Source organism: Podarcis pityusensis (genome assembly GCF_964106645.2).
Source record: "Podarcis pityusensis genome assembly, chromosome: 10".
Classification (NCBI taxonomy): Eukaryota; Metazoa; Chordata; class Lepidosauria; order Squamata; family Lacertidae; genus Podarcis; species Podarcis pityusensis.
Window position 1 is genome coordinate 7,488,839 of NC_138035.1, and position 21,665 is coordinate 7,510,503.

General features: G+C 45.3%; 1 protein-coding gene across 1 annotated transcript in view; it reads right to left on the reverse strand.

The window, feature by feature from the left end:
• The window catches only part of LOC308457810 (uncharacterized protein), a 238,705-nt gene that overhangs the window by 114,298 nt on the left and 102,742 nt on the right, over window positions 1–21,665 (reverse strand). The window contains exons 42-52 of the mRNA XM_080971981.1: window positions 20,624–20,695; window positions 19,779–19,838; window positions 17,651–17,686; window positions 16,724–16,804; window positions 14,426–14,470; window positions 13,495–13,566; window positions 10,095–10,130; window positions 9,918–9,953; window positions 8,628–8,669; window positions 4,724–4,762; window positions 1,102–1,137 (exon numbers count right to left, since the gene is read on the reverse strand). Coding sequence (XP_080828107.1) covers window positions 1,102–1,137; window positions 4,724–4,762; window positions 8,628–8,669; window positions 9,918–9,953; window positions 10,095–10,130; window positions 13,495–13,566; window positions 14,426–14,470; window positions 16,724–16,804; window positions 17,651–17,686; window positions 19,779–19,838; window positions 20,624–20,695 — 555 coding nt within the window. The remainder of the gene's footprint in view (window positions 1–1,101; window positions 1,138–4,723; window positions 4,763–8,627; window positions 8,670–9,917; window positions 9,954–10,094; window positions 10,131–13,494; window positions 13,567–14,425; window positions 14,471–16,723; window positions 16,805–17,650; window positions 17,687–19,778; window positions 19,839–20,623; window positions 20,696–21,665) is intronic.

Below are 21,665 nucleotides of genomic sequence, written 5' to 3' on the forward strand. Positions count from 1 at the left end.
GACTGCCCATTGCACCTAAGTTGTTGAACATTTCGAAAGTCAAACAGTCTTCTAGAATGGATTACATTCGACAACCGAGGTACGATGAGAGATAGATGATAGATAGGTAGATAGGTAGGTAGGTAGATAGATTAGTCGTTTAGTCGTGTCTGACTCTTCATGACCCCCTGGACCAGAGCACGCCAGGCACTCCTGTCTTCCTCTGCCCCCCGCAGTTTGGTCAAACTCATGCTGGTAGCTTTGAGAACGCTGTCCAACCATCTTGTCCTCTGTCGTCCCCTTCTCCTTGTGCCTTCCATCTTTCCCAACGTCTTTTCCAGGGAGTCTTCTCTTCTCATGATGTGGCCAAAGTATTGGAGCTTCAGCTTCAGGATTTGTCCTTCCAGTGAGCACTCAGTGCTGATTTCCTTCAGAATGGAGAGGTTTGATCTTCTTGCAGTCCATGGGACTCTCAAGAGTCTCCTCCAGCACCATAATTCAAAAGCATCCATTCTTTGGTGATCAGCCTTCTTTATGGTCCAGCTCTAACTTCCATACATCACTACTGGGAAAACCATAGCTTGAACTATACAGACCTTTGTCGGCAAGGTGATGTCTCTGCTTTTTAAGATGCTGTCTAGGTTTGTCATTGCGATAGATAGATAGATATAGATAGATATAGATATAGATAGATATATAGATAGATATAGATATCATAAAAATACGTCACAACAATATTAAAACATAAAACCATGCAATAATTTTATTGAAAAGTTAAAAGCAAGTTAGAAATTAAAAAAAAACTTTAAAAATAAAATTGTTCCTGGTACATAGTTCCCCAGGCTTAATTTCCATAACCTTAATTCCAGAGTTCCAGTTACAGATGGGTAGCCGTGTTGGTCTGCCATAGTCGAAATAAAAAAATTCCTTCCTGTAGCACCTTAAAGACCAACTAAGTTGGTTCTTCTGTGTATCTGAAGAAGTGTGCATGCACACGAAAGCTTATACCAAGAACTAACTTAGTTGGTCTTTAAGGTGCTACAGGAAGGAATTTTTTTATTTCGACTTAATTCCAGAATCAGTTTTGTCTCCCTCTAAGTCATTCATTAGGTTGCAACCTACCTTGATGCCATAAGCTTCAAAGAGTCTTTCCAGATCCTGCACTCGGAACAAATGGCAGCAGTAGTCATAAACAGGATTGTTCATCATGTGTAATGCAAAGGCAAGAGACAGAAAAAAATAGTTTTCAGCTGCAGTGTCCCCATGTGGACTGTATATGCATTATAACTCAACGACACCAGGTGGCACTGTGGAGTCCCGTTTTCGCCAACCTGATTTCTCATGCAAAGCTTACAACGCATTTAAATGAAACATTTCTCTGATGTGCCTAGATTCAGACAGAGACTCTTAAATGTAATTAAGAAAAAGATCTTTATTCAAGTGACGGGACAGGCTTGGCAGCAGATGCAGAGTTTTAAGAGTTCAGAATCTGGGAGGATATTAGGACAGGACAGAAGGAAAGTGAAATGTAATACCTGCTTCCTTTATAAGGTAAAGGTAAAGGGACCCCTGACCATTAGGTCCAGTCGCAGACGACTCTGGGGTTGCAGTGCTCATCTCGCTTTATTGGCCGAGGGAGCCAGCGTACAGCTTCCGGGTCATGTGGCCAGCATGACTAAGCCGCTTCTGGTGAACCAGAGCAGCACACGGAAACACCGTTTACCTTCCTGCCGGAGCGGTACCTATTTATCTACTTGCACTTTGACGTGCTTTCAAACTGCTAGGTTGGCAGGAGCAGGGACCGAGCAATGGGAGCTCACCCCATCGCCTTCTGATCGGCAAGCCCTAGGCTCTGTGGTTTAACCCACAGCGCCACCCGTGTCCCATTGCTTCCTTTATAAAGTTCCTGCGTTTTACACTTATATTCCAGCAACTCAGCTATTGGCAAAACCTATTTGGTGTTTCACAACTTTCTGATTAGTTGCAGGACTTTAGCCAGACCTAGCAGAGTCAACGCAGAATCCACGGAAGCAGTTGGCAACTTGGCTGCAGACAGGATAGACGAAGCAGGAACCAGGAACTTGTAGTTAGGTGTTTATTATATACAGTGGACTATTTACAGGAACAGAACACAGATCTTATGCTAGCTCTCTCTGACACGACTGAACAACTCCTGCACTCACTGACACACTGAACCACTGAACTCCAAACTACCAGTTAGTAGGCCATCACTCCCTTGAGAGAGCTTGACCAATCAGGGAGCGGTCTCCATGTCTCTGTTATCACCAGGCAGACTTACTCCTTCAGATTGCCTTCTGGCTGTCTGCCAAACCTTAATTGACTCTGTTTGAGTAGCTGCACGTACACAGTTTCCCAACATGAGCTCCTTTGATTCCCCTCAGACCTACCCATTTAGATGCATATGGGTTTGAGATCCGACTGTGCATAACCAATATACATTTTCCCATTCAGAACAGATGGGATACACAGCCAAAGCATAAACCATAGGATGAATCCAGATGTTGGCTGCTGTCCGGAGACAGCAAACTCATGGACCTCCAGAGATGCTGTTGGGACTACAATTCCCATCAGCCCCAGCTCAGAGCTGATGGGAGATGTAGGTTTGGGTTTATTAAATATGCACACCCTACCAAGAAAGCCCCAAAGCGATTTCCAAGCAAAGCAGAAAAAGATAATAATAAAAGTGACATAGACATGATGTAATAAAACAATCAGAATCCAACAATATCTGGATGGCTACAGGTTCCTGATCTTTGCTTTTGGGACAGGGTTGGTGTTATGTACTGAGCCTAGAATAATTGGCCGGTAGGATCCTAGAAAGCAGCAACTTGATTGGTCTGCAGGAGCCGCCCAATCCGGTTCCAGGAGGAAGTGAATCAGCAGGAGCAGCCCAATCAGGCTCCAGGAGGGGAGTTGAATCAGCCAATCACGTGGGACCCATTGTGTAAATAATGTATATATAGCCAGAGGTTTTGGGGGGAAACTCACTCACTCACTGATGACCATGAGCTGAAATAATCAACACTCGGCTCCAAGTATATTTCACTTGGCCTTTGATGCTTCTTGCACCTGAAGCCACAACTTCAAAACTGCTTTTTTTAAGCCCCCAAAATGGCACACCTTTGAAACTGTTAAAGGTAAAGGTAAAGAGACCCCTGACCATTAGGTCCAGTCGTGACCAACTCTGGGGTTGCGGCGCTCTTCTCGCTCTATAGGCCGAAGGAGCCAGCGTTTGTCCGCAGACAGCTTCTGGGTCATGTGGCCAGCATGACTAAGCCGCTTCTGGCGAACCAGAGCAGCTCACGGAAACACCGTTTCCCTTCCCACCGGAGTGGTACCTATTTATCTACTTGCACTTTGATGTGCTTTTGAACTGCTAGGTTGGCAGGAACTGGGACTGAGCAACGGGAGCTCACCCCGTTGTGAAACTGCTAGAGGAGGACAAAAATCAATAAAAACTGAGAAAGTTTGAGGATATAAGACATCATCTCACAGATTGGTTACAATACCACCAGTTGAACGACATCTTTAATGTTGATTAAAAACACCTGTTTTTGCGACGGAAATATCAGAATTAGAGAAAGGTCTGTTGAAAAATAATGACAAATTGCTTTCCAAAATGTACAGGTTATTGTTAGACTGGGAAGTAAAAGAAGTAGTAAAACCGGTTATAGTGCAGCAGGCGACAGACTTTGAATATAACATACAGGTGGGGGAATGGGAAAAATTATGGAGAAGGGAACTGAAATTTATGGCTTGTTTTACTATAAAAGAAAACTTTATGAAGATGATATACAGATGGTACATCAGCCCCAGCAAATTGGCCAAAATGTACAAAACCAATTTATGCTGGAGGTGTAGAGAGCTAGAGGGAACAATGTACCACATGTGGTGGGGTTGTAAAAAAATAAAGAGCTTTTGGGAACTTATATATAATGAATTTTTTAAAAAAACTGTTTAAAACAATGTTTATCAAAAAACCCCTGAAGCCTTCCTCTTAGGTATTATGGCATCAGACATCCCGAGAGAGAAAAGAAGGATTTTTTTGTATGCAGCAACAGCAAGGATACTGGCTGCCAGGTGATGGAAAGGAGATAAAATCCCATCAAAAAAGGGATGGCAAGTTAAACTGCTTGAATACATGGAACTAGCGAATATGACGGAAAAGATCAGGGATAGATTGACCCAAAAGTTTAAAAAGATTTCTAGGCAATATTTAAAAGAACACTGTCCCCATATTAAAACTTTAGAATGCTTTGAATAACTCTCAGAATTACATAAGGTATAAAGAACACAAATAAGATATAATAAAGGTTAAGTTTGTTGAAAATATAGGCAAGTAACAAGGAAACGAAGAACCCACAACAAGGAGGTCAGAAGTCGATGGCTAAAATGTTTTTGTGTTTTCGCGTTGTACTGTTTCCTTTCCTTTCTTTTTTTATGAGTTATGTGCTGTTTTTGTTTGTTTGTTTTCACTGTGTGTCTGTGTTGATTATAAACCAATAAAGACTGAATTAATAGAAAGAAAGAAAGAAAGAAAGAAAGAAAGAAAGAAAGAAAGAAAGAAAGAGGAAGGAAGGAAGAAAGGAAGAAAGGAAGGAAGGAAGGAAGGAAGGAAGGAATTTGCTTCCAGCTGCCACTGAGAAGTTTCATTTTATGCCCACCCTATCACAGCGCTGATCAATGTGTTTCAACATGCAAACCAACATTTGTCTGGTTTTACCTTGATGTCTGTTCCTTTGCCAGGTGGCCCGGGGTCTCCCTTTGAAGAGAAGCAAAAAAACAGGTGAGTAAATCAATCTGTCAGTTCAAGTACAGGCCTTGAAACGGAACATTCATGAAGGCAGCGGGTCCTTTGCGACCCTGAGATCTTCTGAGGGAGAAGGGCCACAGAAATGATCAAGGAGATACAGAAACTCCCCAGGAGGGAAGCTTATACCATGCAGTTTGGTAGTTTAGATACGAGGCAAGGATAAAGGGGTCATTCAACGTCAGTTCAACACGGTCATACCACCCGCCGTCTTGGATTTTGGTGAAACTTGGTGTACACCCTTCCCTTATGGTTGAAAGAAACCCCTTTAAATTTCCCCCCTCTATCTCAAACGGTTTTAATTTTATAGCACTTCAAACTTTCGTGAAAACTGTGTTTCTGTCCCTCTTGAGATCCTTTGTCTTGTGTGCATTTTAATTCTTTTCTTCATAACCAAAGATCAGATCTCTTTGAAATTTTACACAGAGCTCAATAACATGATGAGGATTTCAGGAAAAAATACACTACCACTCAAAAGATTTTATAAATGCCTTAAAAATGTATAAATGTAGTTTTTTTGGTGGAAAATGAGGTTTAGAAAACCTAAATTTTCCATGATGGAATCAAAAGTTTTTGATGGTGAAAATTATTCCAAAGACATGCTCTTTCTCAAAAAATAAAATAAAATTTATGGGTCTCTTATGTCTTCTAACAAAATTTTAGAATTTGAAGTGCTATAGAATTTAAACCGTTTGAGATAGAGCAAAAAAAAATTTAAGGGGGTTTCTTTCAACCATAAGGGAAGAGTGCACACCAAGTTTCATCAAAATCTGAGACGGCTGGTGGCAAAACCCTTGTTTTTTGCGTTGATTTGTTGTGGAATGACCCAAAGATGTATACAATAATGTGTTGTGTGAAGAAAGTGAAGGTTTTCTTTCTGTCTCATAATACGAGAACCCAATACTGCTGCGGCAGTGAAGAAGGTTGGACGATTCAGGACAAAGAAAATAAAGGATTTCTTGACAAGCTGAATTCAACAGTGTAAATACATTTTGATGGATGCAATAATGGAATACTGAATGGTTTGGGTTTTTGTAAAATACGCAGGGATTTATGATATGCAAAATGAACCATGGAAAGAGGAGAAGAGAAGTCATTCATATTTTAAGGATGTTTAAATGTGTATTTCAAATTGTAAAACAGATAATTTAATAATATATATATATATATGTATATGTATAGAACTGCCAAAAAAGAAAAAAGAAAATAAAGGATTTCTTCGCACAGCACAGAGCTATACTGTGGCATTTGCTTCTGCAAGATACAAGAATGGCAACCAACCAACTCAGAAGAAAGCGGGTTGCATGACCCCAGTCAAGATTGCAAAAATATACCATTTGCCAGACAATAAATGCTGGAAATATAAGGAGACTGAAGGAACATTTTTTCACCTTTGGTGGACTTGCCCAAGGGTCAAGGCTTTCTGGGAAATGATCTATAATGAGTTAAAAAAGGTATTTAAATATACCTTCCCTAAGAAACCAGAGGTCTTCCTTTTGGGCATTGTCGGCCAAAGGGTGTTAAAGAAGGATCGAACTTTCTTTATGTATGCGACAACAGTAGCAAGAATACTCATCGCAAAGCATTGGAAGACTCAAGATTTGCCCACTCTGGAAGAATGGCAGGTGCAACTGATAGACAAATGGAATTGGCAGAAATGACTGGCAGAATCCGAGACCTGGGAGAAGAGACAGTGGAAGAGGACTGGAAAAAGTTTAAGGACTATTTGCAAAAGCATTGTAAACTTTATGAATGTTAAAATGATGCAAGATACAAAAGCAATATGGCATTAGTAAACTAGTGGAAGGGAATATGAAATAATTGAACTATAAGAACAAAGATGAAATTGGAATAATATTATGTCAAGTATAAATATTTAAATTTTTGATAACAAGAGGTAAAATTGGAGACATAATTGTTGAAGTATATAATCTAAAATAATCTTTAAAAGAAGGTGAAGTATTGCGGAATATGATTTTGTAACCAGGGAAACAGAAAAGGGAGACGTGAGGGAGTCATGAAAGAGGGTTATGAAAACGATATTCAAGAAAATGAACTATTTTCTTTTTTATGTTTTTTTGTCTGTATTTTGGTATGTTTTTTATGCTTTTTTTGCTTTCTTTTTTCTTTTGACTTAAATATGCTGTATTGTTTGAATGTTTTAAAATTCTCAATAAATATTTTATAAAAGAAAGAAAGAAAGTGGGTTGCACAATTCATGATACAGCCTTCGAGCTTGTTAATGTTTTAAACATGCATTTATTGTATTTTAAATATTATTGTTTTTATCAGCTGGGTGTTTGCCAACCTGGGCTCCTTTGGGAAGAAGGGTAGGATATAAACTTAAACAATAATTACAAGAAGGTAAGAAGGGGATAAAAACATAATAATGAATAATTACTGGAAGATCGGACAAATGCTAGAACATTAGCAGTGGCAAAGTTTTTATTGGTGGTCGCAAGAATCAATGATCCCTATCTTTAAGTCTGAACAAAATGCTTGTTTAACTTGGAAGTAGGCTGTCTGAATTGTGCATTGCTTTGTAACGATTTGTTGGGTCTCTGGACTGTAATAAAGATTGATTGATTGATTGATTGATTGATTGATTGAATAATAATAAATCAAGTTTTCCCGGGTCATGTGGCCAGCATGACTAATCCGCTTCTGGCGAAACTGAGCAGCGCACGGAAACAGCATTTACCTTCCCACCGGAGTGGTACCTGTTTACCTACTTGCACTGGTGTGCTTTCGAACTGCTAGGTTGGCAAGACCTGGGAGTGAAGAGCTCACCCCATCGTGGGGGTTCGAACTGCTGACCTTCTGATCGGCAAGCCCAAGAGGCACAGTGGTTTAGACCACAGCACCACCCGCGTCCCTAACGCTAGTTAGGAAGGATATTAACAAACAATATATCCCCTTTCCTGCCACCCTGAACATTCCCACAGGCCTGAGCACTTGCAATTCCCAGCAGCTGCCTTTCAAATGGTATGGATTATCATCTACATGCTACACTCAGCATCTGTGAGAAACATCAGGAAAGGTCTGTGGCAATCAGGTCTTCCTTGTGGGCTTCCCAAGATACATCTGGTTGGCCACTGTGGTTGTGATGGGTGAAATGGACCTCTGCTCTGCCCTAGCAAGCCTTTTCTTACATCCATATGTAAGGGCAGAACCCCTAGCACCACCCCACAGCAGGGTCCAGAGCCCTTGGTGTGGGTTGTCTCCTAACATCAGAGCTTTCTCGAAATTATTTTCTGTAAATAGGTTACTGCGATGTCTACATGTGAAGTGATGTGCTGGTGAACCTAGACTTTGTGTGTGGCAGGGTGCTCCTTGATAAGATTTGGACCAGGTTGCTCTTCCACAACTGGCACCACCACCAGGAACATCTGGGCACTTCGCTTCAACGTCTTCTTCCAGTTCTGCGGCAACCACAACACGGTCGACTGAGGATGCCATGAAGTCTTCACTTGATGGGCTCTCAAGCGAGAAGGGTGAAGAGGGAACCCATGCCTGATGGGCTTCATTTCACAGAAATCTGGCATCTGCCTCTACAGATTCCGGTGGAATGAAGGGCATCCAAGCCACGGACTGGCATTCTCTGTGGCGAGTCGTTCCGTCCAAGAAGCACTGCGGTCAGCTGGAGATCCATCTCTGGACCAGGGCCTGAGGTTCTCCACTCTAGGTGGAGAACGGCAGCTAAGACCATACCCCCAGGAGATGCACAAAGGGTTTCTACACGAGCCAATGAACTCGCCCAAGTCATGCAAGACATTCAGTCATATCACTAATATTTCAGTAGGGGAAGAAGTGGTACCTTCTCTCCTTTGACGGCAACGCTGCTTTTCAGAGGAAGAACCTACAATTGTCAGAGGAACATTGATAAGAACGTGGGGAGGAGAGAAAGCCCCTTTCAGAGAGGAGAAGGACCTCTTGTAGGTGCTTGGCCGTGTTCTCCAAGCACTTCCCCCTTCTTCTTTTTTAAGGGGTGTGTGTGATGTAGATGGCTTTCATTCTTTTTACTAAAGGTTTCCATAATAGAGTAAGATTCCGAAAACTAATGTAAATAATTTTTTTAAAAAACAAAAGCAGCTACACAAATTACAAAAGTACAGAACAGAGTTCTTAAAAGTAGTTCTTAGCCCTTAGCACCCACAGAAGGTAGTAGTAGTGGTAATAATAATAATAATAATAATAATAATAATAATAATAATTTATTACTTATAATAAAGTAAATAAAGCCCTGTGGAATGCCCTCCCTTCAGATGTGAAGGAAATAAGCAGCTATCTTATCTTTAAAAGACATCTGAAGGCAGCCCTGTTTAGGGAAGTTTTTAATATTTAATGCTGCATTGTTTTTTAACCTAGAGTGGCTGGGGAAACTCAGCCAGATGGGCAGGGTATGAATACTAAATTGTTGTTGTTGTCGTTATCATCTGCCCATCTGGCCGGGCCTCCCTAGCCACTCTGGGCGGCTTCCAACAGGATATTAAAAACACAATAAAACAGCAGACATAAAAAATTTCCCCATACAGGGTTGCCTTCAGATGTCTTCTAAAAGTCAGATAGTTGTTTATTTCCTTGACATCTGGCGGGAGGGTGTTCCACAGGGCGGGTGCCACCACCGAGAAGGCCCTCTGCCTGGTTCCCTGTAACTTGGCTTCTCGCACTGAGGGAACTGCCAGAAGGCCCTCAGAACTGGACCTCAGTGTCTGGGCTGAACGATGGTGGTGGAGACGCTCTTTCAGGTATACTGGGCCTTTGAGGCCGTTTAGGGCTTCCAAGGTCAGCACCAACACTTTGAATTGTGCTTGGAAACATACTAGGAGCCAATGGATGTCTCCGATCTCACCTGGGAGTGTTGCATTTTCCTCCCAATTCCTCACCCCGGGAGAGCAACATTTTCCGGCCTCCTGCCCAGGGTCCTGCATCCGCTATCTACCACCCCCATGAGTATACAATCCCTGGGCCTTAATAAAGTCCTCGACTGGAGCAAATCTCCCCAGTTAGCCTGGCTTTTGATCTGTGCCACGTTTGCCAAGGAATGAGACACCATCTCTTTCTTCCCATCTCGCACTATTTCCCCAGGAGAACAAGCATTACTCACGGTCTTTCCAGGAGTTCCAGGGGGCCCAGGCTGTCCCTGCAGAAACACAAGACGTACATATGCTGACATGGAAACCACCACCACCACCCAAGATATGAATGCAGAAGGCTAGCCCACTTGAAAAGGTGCCTTTGATGGCTCTCATGCAAGGCTAACAAGGAGAATTTGCAAACCTACGGATTCGCCCTTGTCTCCTTTCTCTCCGCCGGCTCCCTAGGAGGAGGAGGAGAAAAGCAGAATGAAAGAGGAGTCAGAGGAGCAGGTGATGAGCTGAGATACTTCACCATCTCCTTTAGAGTTGCATATGAATAATAATAATATAATAATTTATTATTTATACCCCGCCCATCTGGCTGGGCTTCCCCAGCCACTCTGGGCAGCATTCAACAAAATATTAAAATACAGTGGTACCTCAGGTTATAGACGCTGAGGTACAGGTTATAGACGCTCAGGTTACAGACTCCGCTAACCCAGAAATAGTACCTCGGGTTAAGAACTTTGCTTCAGGTTGAGAACCGAAATCGTGCTCCGGCAGCAGGAGGCCCCATTAATTAAACTGGCACCTCAGGTTAAGAACAGTTTCAGGTTAAGAACGGACCTCCAGAATGAATTAAGTTCTTAACCCGAGGTACCACTGTACAGTAATGCATGAAACATTAAACGCTTCCCTGAACAGGGCTGCCTTCAGATGTCTTCTAAAAGACTGGTAGTTGTTCTCTTTGATATCTGGTGGGAGGGCGTTCCACAGGGCGGGTGCCACCACCGAGAAGGCCCTCTGCCTGGTTCCCTATAGCTTTGCTTCTCGCAGGGAGGGAACCGCCAGAATGCCCTCGGCGCTGGACCTCAGTGTCCGGGTAGAGTGGAATGCTCACAATCTCCCTTGGTGTGGCAGCAGGCGTTCACAAATCCACAACTCTGCTTGCCATGGATGAGTGCCTTGTGTGGCTTTAAAAGCGGGTCAGGCAAATTAATCGAGAATTAGACTACTGGCAGCTACTTAGTCATAATGGCTAATGCTTTGTCTCCACAGTCAAAGGTACCAGTTGAATACCAGTGGGTAGAGTGCTCTTGCAATCATATTCTGCTTGTGGGCTTCTCACTGGCATCTGGGAACAGGATCCTGGCATAGCTGTCAACTTACAGATTTGAAAATAAGGGACCAGCAGCCTTGAAAATAAGGGATCAGCAGCCAAAATAAGGGATTTTCCAAGCACAGGTATGTTCAACTTCTGAGCCCCTCCAAGCCAAAGGCAGAAAGCTCAGCCAGCAGCCAAACGAAGCCTCAAGCGGTGGTTCCCACAGCGCAGCAACCCGGCAAAGGGGATGCAGCAAGGAAAACCACCGTCACCTCTCCGCTGGGAAGCGCTGAGCAAAGGCGAGTCCCCAGGCAAGGCGGCCGATTTGATCGGCACAAGGCATGCAAGCTCCACCCCCCAGTCGTTCTCCGACTCCTTATTGGGTGAGCAACGCAGCCAAGCAACACAGTTGGAGCCTCCCTCCTCCCTGGCCAGCAGGGAGGGAGGGAGATGAGCTGCTTCCTTTGAAACCCGGGAAATTTAAGGGACATCATCAATAAGGGACAGCAGCAGGACACAGCGCTGGGATAAGGGACTTTCCCGCCAAATAAGGGACGGTTGACAGCTATGGATCCTGGCCTGATCCAGCAGAGTTCATCTTATTTTTTTAATTATCAACATGTCATTGTAATTGTCAACAGACTCCTCATTCAATGTTCTCTGTAATTGGGGCTACACAGTGCATTATATTCTGGACCCAAGTTTCAGCATGGCCACTTCACAGAGCTACACCTTCATGCAAGCATGGGGTACTGTCATGGGCCTGGAGTCAGCTTCGCCTGCAGAACAGCAGCCTGAAGGGGGAGAAAGCGGAGTGACTCTACTTGCAGCTGATCAGCCTTCAAGGACACAAGAGGAGGAGGCACGGATGGGAACCAGCTGGCTGCATCCTTCTGAAGCAGAGTTTCCAGCAGCAGTCAGATGCTGGAAACAGTGCTTGTGGTTCCTGGCCCTACGATACGATAATCTTTATTGTCCTTGTCCCATACAGAACTGTTAAGTTGTGGGTGAACATATCAGACGACACAGCGATTCTTCAAACAGCTCTTGTTTATTCACAGGCCAGAACAGAACTGAACTGAAGGGTTCAGCCAGCCTGCTTATATAGAGCAACAGTTATACAACGCAACAGTAACCACTTTCTGTAACTATCCAATCACTGAATGTCACTTTCAATCCCTTATTTGCATATGTGGACCTGAGTGAAAACTATCTACAGTATCCCCCTGCTGGCCCAGGGTGAAAACTTCAGTACATAATAAGAACAATGAAATTGAAAAAACTACATCAGACATTCAAAAACCAACAAGCCTGCTACTCCAGCTATCCCAACCTGGTTAGCCCCCTAAAAACTCTGATACCCCATTTTTAAATACAATATACTCCCATAGAGACTCCTTACACTGCGTTTAAAACCAAAATCACATTTGGGTAGAAACTGTTTCTCAGGCGGCTAGTCCTAGTCTTGATAACCCTGGACCTTCTTCCAGAAGGCAGAAGCTGAAAGAGATCATTTCCGGGGTGCGCACTATCCTGCGCTATCTCTGCAGCTTTCTTATGGCACTGCCTGGCAGCATAGATTTGATCCAAGGTGGGAAGAGGGCACCCAATTATTCTCTCCGCAGTCTTTGCAACCCTAGACAGCATTGTTTTTTCCCTGACCGTGCAGCTCCCAAACCACACACACAGACCATAAGTTAATACACTCTCCACAGTACAATGTTAAAATGCCATCAACAGGTCCTTTGAGAGATTGTTTTCCCGGAGGATTCTCAGAAAATATAACCTGTGCTGTGCTCTCTTCATCAGGTCTTTGCTGTTTTCTCCCCAGGTTAGGTCATCTCTCAACTCCATTCCTAGAATGAGCTTCCTGCTCATCTTGGCCCCATGATCATCAGATTCCCTGACCCCTGGAACTTCTGACCCACATGGATTGCTGTTTGCCCAACCCTAGGACTGGACCTGACTTCGGTTTAGCTCTAGGCAAGGGCTCCTCTGGTTGGCTGGTCTCCCACCCCATTGAGCTCTGCACGCTGTTGCTCAGCAACAAGACTACAGCAAGAGGCCTATTCAGCCCAAGGACCACATGCCAGGGGTGGGCGGAGCCAGAGGCAAAAGTGGGCGGAGCAATGGGAGGCACTCTTAGCTTTGCACAGAAAGCCATGCCAGAGATTTCTAAATACACACACATTTCTCCCTCCTTCAGACAGGAAAACAAGGGACATGACTCCAGTTTTAAGGACATGTTCTAGGCGGGCAAAAGCACTTGAGGAAAGTGTGAGCACGTGCAGGGCCTTGGGAAATCCCAAAAGCCAGATAGAGGGGTCCACATGTGTCCCCACAAGGCAGAGGTTTCTCACTCCTGCGTTATGTGATTTGTAGATCTTTCTTATTCGAGGCAGGCTGTAGGGCTGAAAATATTAATATTTTGGCAACTTGCTCTCAAAAGTGCCAGAATTATTCCGACCCCCACTGCACAATCCTCTTGGTATCCAACTTACATCCTTGCCCGTTTCTCCCGCCTCTCCTTTCATCCCTCGCTCTCCGGGACGTCCTGGCAGACCCAAAGGACCCTGCAGAAGAATTGAGGGGACATGAGCAACTTGGGCTCGATTTTCTCACTGAGTTTGCTCCGCCTGTGGGGCTGAGCTGTGGACAAGGGTCTGACTGACATGACTGAGTGCTCCTGGGCAGACAAATCTGTGGGATGTGAAACACAAGAGCAGTCAAGTACAACATTCCTAGAGTGAACATGTTTACACATGGGGAGGAATGTTTGTCCAGCCAGCAGGTAAACTTCCTGTTTCCTTCTGGGCTGGGACAGACTTCCTCTGCATGTGACTAGAGGTGGGCGTGGCCTCACCTGTGCAGGTAACAAAAGCATAGGACTGGCCACCATCTCTCTATCTATGACTACTTTCGTCAAAGAAGCAACATCTGCTTAGCCAAAGATGCTCTCTTCCAGCCAAGAGAGGAAAAGGGACTGTCTCCTTATGAGATAGTTTCCAGGTTTATGTTACTTTTCTAAGCTAAGTCTGCCTTCTAGGATCCAATTGTGAACGGAATGTGAGTAAACTCTTTTTATACTTTTATAGAAGACTGTGTTGTGTCTTATCTTTTATGAGGGAATAAGGGGGAAATACCAGAACAGTTATTATAGAAGCTTTAGCGAGCCTGAGCAAACGCATCTGCTGAGTTTAAAAAGGGGAATGTTACTCTGCTAACTTGTGAACTTGTTTACACAAGTTGGAAAGGCTATAATCAAACAATATATCCTCTCCTGCATCCCTGAACATTACCACAAAATCCCCATACATCAAAATACTACCTGTAGGTAAATAAAAACCTAGTGTGTCAGGGAAAGAGGATTCGCAGGGTAGCTATGGAGAGTTTGAGGTCTCAACAGCATGCAAGTCCAGAGAGATTCCTTACCCGAATTCCTCTCTCTCCAGTCTCACCAGGAGTGCCTGCTTCCCCCTAGAAGGACAGAAGGACCGATGCTCAATGCAATACCCTCTTAGGAGCTTGAGAGCTGTAGATGCACCCCTGTTATGCCACGAAGTGCTATTTTTCTAGAAAAAGAGGTGCTGAAAATCAACATGAGCACCTGCCTTGTTCTCTTATAATGGCAACAGTACACATCTGAGAGGGTCCACTGAGTCCTGTCTGGGGAAAAGCCCTGGTATGCCCTATTAAGACATCTTACACAGACTGTGCATTACCATGCCCTGAAAGGCCCCAGAAAACAGAGCAAAATTGTCGATGCAACTACATGTGTTAGCTCAAGTCAGCGGTCGCCAAACCAAGGTCCATGGGCCAGATCAGGCCCAATTGCCTTCAGGATCTGGCCCACGGACTGTCTGTGGATCGGCGTGGGGATTCTGTTCGTTCGGGCTGCACCATTTCCCCCCTCTGCACCATTCCGTTCCCTCCCCCTTATCCCTCACACAGCGGTGGCGCCTCCTCCCTCCCTCCTCCTGGCTTCTCCCTGCCCTGCCTTAGAGGAGGAAGGGGGCTGGGCTTGTTAGAATTCCTGCTCCATGATTGCAGTCATGGGATTTTTGTCTATCACATGACGGTGTACGTTTTGACTCCACAGAGTAGGAAGTGACGGAGACAGGATGTTTGTGTTACTGTGTTCCGTGAAGTGGGACTATTGTCCTTTGTTCCTTTTCTCTTTGCTGTCTGATGCTAGAGAGAGAGGGAGCCATGTTGCAGTGCTCCGTGTGTGTTTATATGTAAATAAAGTAGATTAGCCAAAATGCTGAGTTGCTGAGGTCTGTCACGCAAGCTGCACAAACTCTGCGGATCCCTAAGCATGCCGGTGTTGGTTGGCATCGGTCGCTGTGATGTTTGGGCTGAAGAAAGCTTTTGAAACTCCCGAAGAAAGACCAGGAGGGAGAGAACATGCCAGTCGGGCATGTGTCTCTGCCGGGGTCCTACTCGAGTGTAGGCTGAACTCCTGACAGGGCTGAGCTGGCTGAGCACCATTTTAAGCAGCCCCTCTCTGGAGCCAGCCCTTTTGCGCCGCTCACCTTCCCTCTGCCGCTGCCGCCGGGTGCTCCTGTGGGCCAGAGAGCGGAGCGGACGATCTTGCGCCACCTACCCATGAGAAGCAGCAGCGGTGGTGGCGGTGGCAGCCCCTGGGAGGTAAGCGCAGCAGCTGGGGCTGGGGCTGGGGAGAAGGACTACTTGCCCCCTCGCCTCTTCTTCCAGTTCCCCAGCCCCTGCTGGTGTGGCTTCTCCGGCCCGTCACAAGGTCTGAGGGACAGTGGACTGGCCCACGGCTAAAAAATTTTGCCGACCCCTGGTTTAAGCACTCAATGGGTTTATATTGCAAGAGATTAGAAGCAAGGCTAGATTTCTCAAACTGTTACCTAGACGCCAGGTTACCCCTCTTCCCTGGCTCTCCCTAGTATGAATTCAAAGCATCCGTTTTCGGATGTTTCACAGTTAGTGTCAACAAGTTGAAATGTTCATCCCTACGTTCCTTTGTCACTTAATATGCTGTGGTTACAACCTGCAGTTCCAGATTTTCGTACCCATTTACCCCGAGCAAAAAGTCATTGAGATACAGGACTACGTTTGCATGTAATTGACCTCACTATCAGGAGCAGGGATGGGAGGCTGAGAGACTACAATTCCCAGCAGCCTAGGGTCAATGGTCAAGAATGATGGGAGTTGTACCGACGAAAGAAGAATGGCAGATGAAATTGATGGACTATGCAGAATTAGATAAATTAACAGGAAGGGTTCGAAACCTGCAGGACCAGAGATTTTTAGAAGGCTGGAGTAAATATATGAACTATTTGAAAAGTAATGGTAATGAACAGATTACGCTGGTAGCACTACAATAAGTTTTGTAAGGAGGATTATTTGAAATATTGCAAGAAAGACCATGAGGAAAATTATTAGTTAATGATAATTAAGAGTAATAGGGAAATTAAGAAATGCAGAATAAGTGAGAAAGAACGAAAAATCATCAGAGGTGTTGACGGAAGTCTAAAACATTGCATAAGATAAGAAGTTATGTTATATGACTGTTGGAAATGATATGTTAAAAAAACCAATAAAAATATTTTTTTTAAAAAAAAGAATGATGGGAGTTGTAATCCAGCAATTTATGCTGGCTAGCCCTGAGCTAAATAATCGCATACTTCCTCCCCTAGTCATTGGTTCAGAAATTGCAAAGTTCAGCTCCCCAGATTTGTACTTTTAGTTTCTACTTACATCTTTACCTCTTAGGCCGGGCTCGCCAGGTCTTCCAGACGGTCCTTGCTCACCTTTCTCACCCTTTGGACCAGTTTCCCCCTGAAGTAAACAATAGCCAAGATGTTGGTCTATTTTGCCCCTCTTTCTCCCTCCTCCGCTGGCAACAGCAACCTTATTCTGACTTGCAGAATGTGTGTGTCATTATTGAGAGTATAGTGCACAAAGAAGAGAAGCTTTACCTTTTCCTCCCTCTTCTTGGTCCTGAAAAACCCTACCTCTTAAGCTCCAGAGGGGAAAAAGCTCCCATTGGCACCAATGGGAGCTTTTTCCAGGTCTAAAGGTAAAGGTAAAGGGACCCCTGACCACTAGGTCCAGTCGTGGCCGACTCTGGGGTTGCGGCGCTCATCTCGCTTTATTGGCCGAGGGAGCCGGCGTACAGCTTCTGGGTCATGTGGCCAGCATGATTAGCCGCTTCTGGCAAACCAGAGCAGCGCACAGAAACGCCGTTCACCTTCCCGCTGGAGTGGTACCTATTTATCTACTTGCACTTTGATGTGCTTTCGAACTGCTAGGTTGGCAGGATTTTCCAGGTCTAGTGGTGATTTCCCCCCCTCCCCTGCCCATACACTGGGGTCCGGATGAAAACCAGGCTGTCTCACACTTCCTGAAGGATGGGGAATAAACCCATCCAGTTAAAATTTTAAAATGAACCATGCTGACAATCCATTTAAACCATACACATTGCACTTAAAGGCACCTGCTACATAACTACGACTGTAGTTTGTAGCTTAGTCCATATGCTATGAAGATTAAAAGAAATACCTGCTTAGTTTCAGGCTTGTTGTCAGAGTTGGTGACATACCGTACGTGAAATTCTCTGAATAACCTGGCTAAAAAGTATTGTTAAGGTATTCTGCGCCTTGCACTGGTCAGCTGCATCCTCACCTTTTGCCCTGGCTTCCCGGACAAGCCAACGTTTCCCTGTTAAATTTATTGAAAAGGTTAGTCAGGAATATACCACATGCGCTGGCAAAACATGAATTGCGGGGAAGACACTAACAACCAAAATGAATGAATGCCTGAAGTGACCGAGATCCTAGTAGGGTTGGCCCATCCATTAGGCAGGCTGAGGCAACCGCCTCAGGTGGCAAAAATGAATGCCCCTGGAGAAACAAGAGGTAGCTGTGGCGGTTCTGGCAAGATCTTGCTAAAGGTAAAGGTCAAGGGACCCCTGACCGTTAGGTCCAGTTGCGGACGAATCTGGGGTTGTGGCACTCATCCTGCTTTATTGGCCGAGGGAGCCGGCGTACAGCTTCCAGGACATGTGGCCAGCATGACTAAGCCGCTTCTGGCGAACCAGAGCAGCGCACGGAAACGCTGTTTACCTACCCGCTGGAGCGGTACCTACTTATCTACTTGCGCTGGTGTGCTTTCAAACTGCTAGGTTGGCAGGAGCAGGGACCGAGCAATGGGACCTCACCCCGTCGCGGGGATTCGAACCGCCGACCTTCTGATCGGCAAGCCCAAGGCTCTGTGGTTTAACCCACAGCACCACCCGCGTCCCTTCAAGCCCTTCAAAATCTCGTGAGATCTCGTGGAATTCTTGCAAGATTTCGCCAGAACGTGGAAGAAGAGAAGAAGAAGAGTTTGGATTTGATATCCCGCCTTTCACTCCCCTTCAGGAGTCTCAAACGGCTAACATTCTCCTTTCCCTTCCTCCCCCACAACAAACACTCTGTGAGGTGAGTGGGGCTGAGAGACTTGAAAGAAGTGTGACTAGCCCAAGGTCACCCAGCAGCTGCATGTGGAGGAGCGGAGACGCGAACCCGGTTCCCCAGATTACGAGACTACCGCTCTTAACCACTACACCACACTGGCTCTCTCCCTCCACACTGGAAGCCACCACCATAGTAAGAGAGGCTTTGCCAAGGTTGGCACTGTCCCGTTTCCACCCCTGGGTGCCAGGGAATACGGCTAGAATGTTGTTCCTCTAAATACCTAGCCTGCCAAACTCCCAGGACTTGCAAAGACTGCAAATTGGGGTCAGTACTGAGCTGTATGGGACATTGGTTTGGCTCAGTTTAAGGTAGCCTCCTCTAACTTAAGGGTACAGCTGAATTTCAGTGGCAGAGCATCTGATCTGCGTGCATCTCCCTGTCTCGAACTCTACACAGCTGCTGCCTGTCAGAGCTGGACGCACCAACGTTCTGACTTTACGTATAAGCCAGCTTCCTATGCTGTTATTCAAATGCTGATTCGTTTCAAAACATGGCAATCCAGAAAGCAACGTTGTTTACATAAACATTATCACATTAAAAATCCCCATAAATCAAACTATCAATTAAAATAGGTATATGCACAAGGCGGTGTTTGCTCCATGTGCAAGCCAGCATAGGAAAACCCACAAACTTAGCTTTCAAATTACCGTATTTTTCGCTCCATAAGACGCACTTTCCCCCTCCTAAAAAGTAAGGGGAAATGCGTGTGCGTCTTATGGAGCGAATGCAGGTGGGAGGCTCTGCTCAGCGCTCCCTTTAAAGAGCCGCGTGGAGCGTGTGTGCTTTTCCGCGAGGTGGGAGAAGGGACTGACGGGCTGCCCTCTGTCCCTTCCCACACCTCCCGGAAAAGCCAGCAAGAGCCGCTGCCAGGCTCTGCTCAGCGCTCCCTTGTAAGGGCTCCCTTTCGTCCCTCATCCCGCTTTGCTGGGAAGCCAGCAGAACAAGAGGCACTGCGCAGCTATCACTCTTGCTCTGCTGGCTTCAGCGAGAGCTGCGCAACTTGCTCTGCTGGCTTCTCAGCAAAGCGGGAGGAGGGACGGAAGGGTTTAAAGCAAGAAAAGCGAGAGCCGCTTACATGCTCTGCACAGAATTTTTTTTCTCTTGCTTTCCTCCTCTAAATACTAGGTGCGTCTTATGGTCAGGTGCGTCTTATGGAGCGAAAAATACGGTGTGTCTGGAATGGCAGAGAGGAGAAGAACACTCCCAAAAGCCAGATTTGCTTCATTCCAGTTCTGCCCCCACTTTCCTGTCTCTCCTCCTTTGATGGACACTCGCTGCCCAATTTCCCAACTCACCCTTTCTCCTGGCTCGCCCTTCAGCCCCAACTGTCCTGGAATGCCAAATCCCGGGCTTCCCTGCAGAGATCAAGGCAAAAATTCAGCCCACTTTGAACCCTTTTCACCGTATCCTGAAATACTCTTGCAGGGTAGCAAGTCCAGAGCTCGCTTGTTTTTCTGTTTCCTAAAATGCAACGGGGGTAACCCGTTTGAAAGAAAAGGGAGCTCAGAGCATTATTTGGGGACCAAACCAGATGTGGTCAGGACAGGGGTTCTGCAGCTTTAATTTCTGCATATGGACACCAGTGACGATGGTAGACCTTTGAGTCTCAGGGTGCTGCTGTTGACTTTCAAAGCATTAAATGCCTCGGGACCAAGTGATTTGAAGGGCGGCCTGCGATCATATAAACCAGCCTAGGCTTTAAGATCAGCCTCTGAGGCCCTCCTCACACACCCACCATCAAGTTCCATCATGCTGGTGGGCACTCAAAACAGGGCTTTTTTAGTGGTGGCTCCAGAACTTTGAAATTACTTCCTAAAAAGAAGCACATGTAGCCCTTTGAAAAGCAAACTTCAGGGCCATTTTAGTTTCAACTGGCGTTTTGAGAAAAGCATTGGGAGTTGGGTTTTCAAACCCTTTCAAACATCTGACCTTTCTTTTCTTTTATCTTTGCAATTGGATTGCTTTTACTTGTATTTTTAAAGTATTTTTTGTTTTTTTAAATCTCTTTCGTAAGCTGCCTTTTCCCCGAAAAGTGGTGCATCTATACAGAAAATCTCCTGGAGAACTCGCGTTGTGAGGCAAGTGACAACTGCAGAAAAACAAAAGGCTAGCACTTTAAATAAATAATAAATACACTGACCTTCTCCCCCTTTTCTCCTTGGTCCCCTGGGTCTCCTTTTGGACCTGGGGGGCCAACTGGCCCCAAATCCCCCTGTATAAAGTGATATGAGAGAGAGAGAGAGAGAGAGAGAGAGAGAGAGAGAGAGAGAGAGAGAGAATTGCAGTGCTTTTCGAACTGTGTCCTGGGGAGTTCTAGAAAGTTTACTGGGCAGTGATGGCCGATGAGCTCTCCTAAAAGGCAATTGGGCCCATTGCTATGTTATCTTTCCTCACAATTGCACAACAGCACAGGATTGCTGGATGTATTCTAGAGTGCACACCCGGTGCCGGATTTACGTATAAGCTAAACAAGCTATAGCTTAGGGCCCCACTCTCTTGAGTGTCCCCCCAAAAATTAAAGGAAAAATAAAATCTGGATGTACATTTCCAAAATACAGTGGTACCTCTGGTTGTGAACGGGAGCCATTCTAGAGGCCTGTTTGCAACGTGAAAAGCCCGCAACTTGAAGCGCCGTATCTGTGTAGGTGTGCAGCGCAATTTGGAACTTGTCTGCATGCGTGAAGCGCAATTGAGCGCTATTGCGCATGCGCGAGCGGCGAAACCTGGAAGTAACTCTTTCTGGTACTTCCGGGTCGCCGCGGGACGCAACCTGAAAAAAGGTAACATGAAGCAAACGTAACATGAGGTATGACTGTATAAGTTAAAAAACAAATAAAATAAAACCTACGTGCAGCAACAGTGTTTTGTGTTTTGTCGGTCCCTTTGATGTAAGTAATAGGCCCTGCCTGCTCCCTAAAATATCACTGGTTTGCTCATTTCTATATCAATTACTTTGATAAAATACATATTTTGTGCAAATGGCTTGAGATACATATTAGGTCCATAAATTACCATATAGCATATATTCAACACAAAAAAACAGCGACCATTTGTTGTTGACAAAGGACAGCTGGACATATAAAGGGCCCCATTACCTTCAGTAGTGTAGGGCCTCATCAAACCTAAATTTGGACCTGTGCACACCCCACATCCATCGACAGTAAGGCCTTACAGAGGCAGTC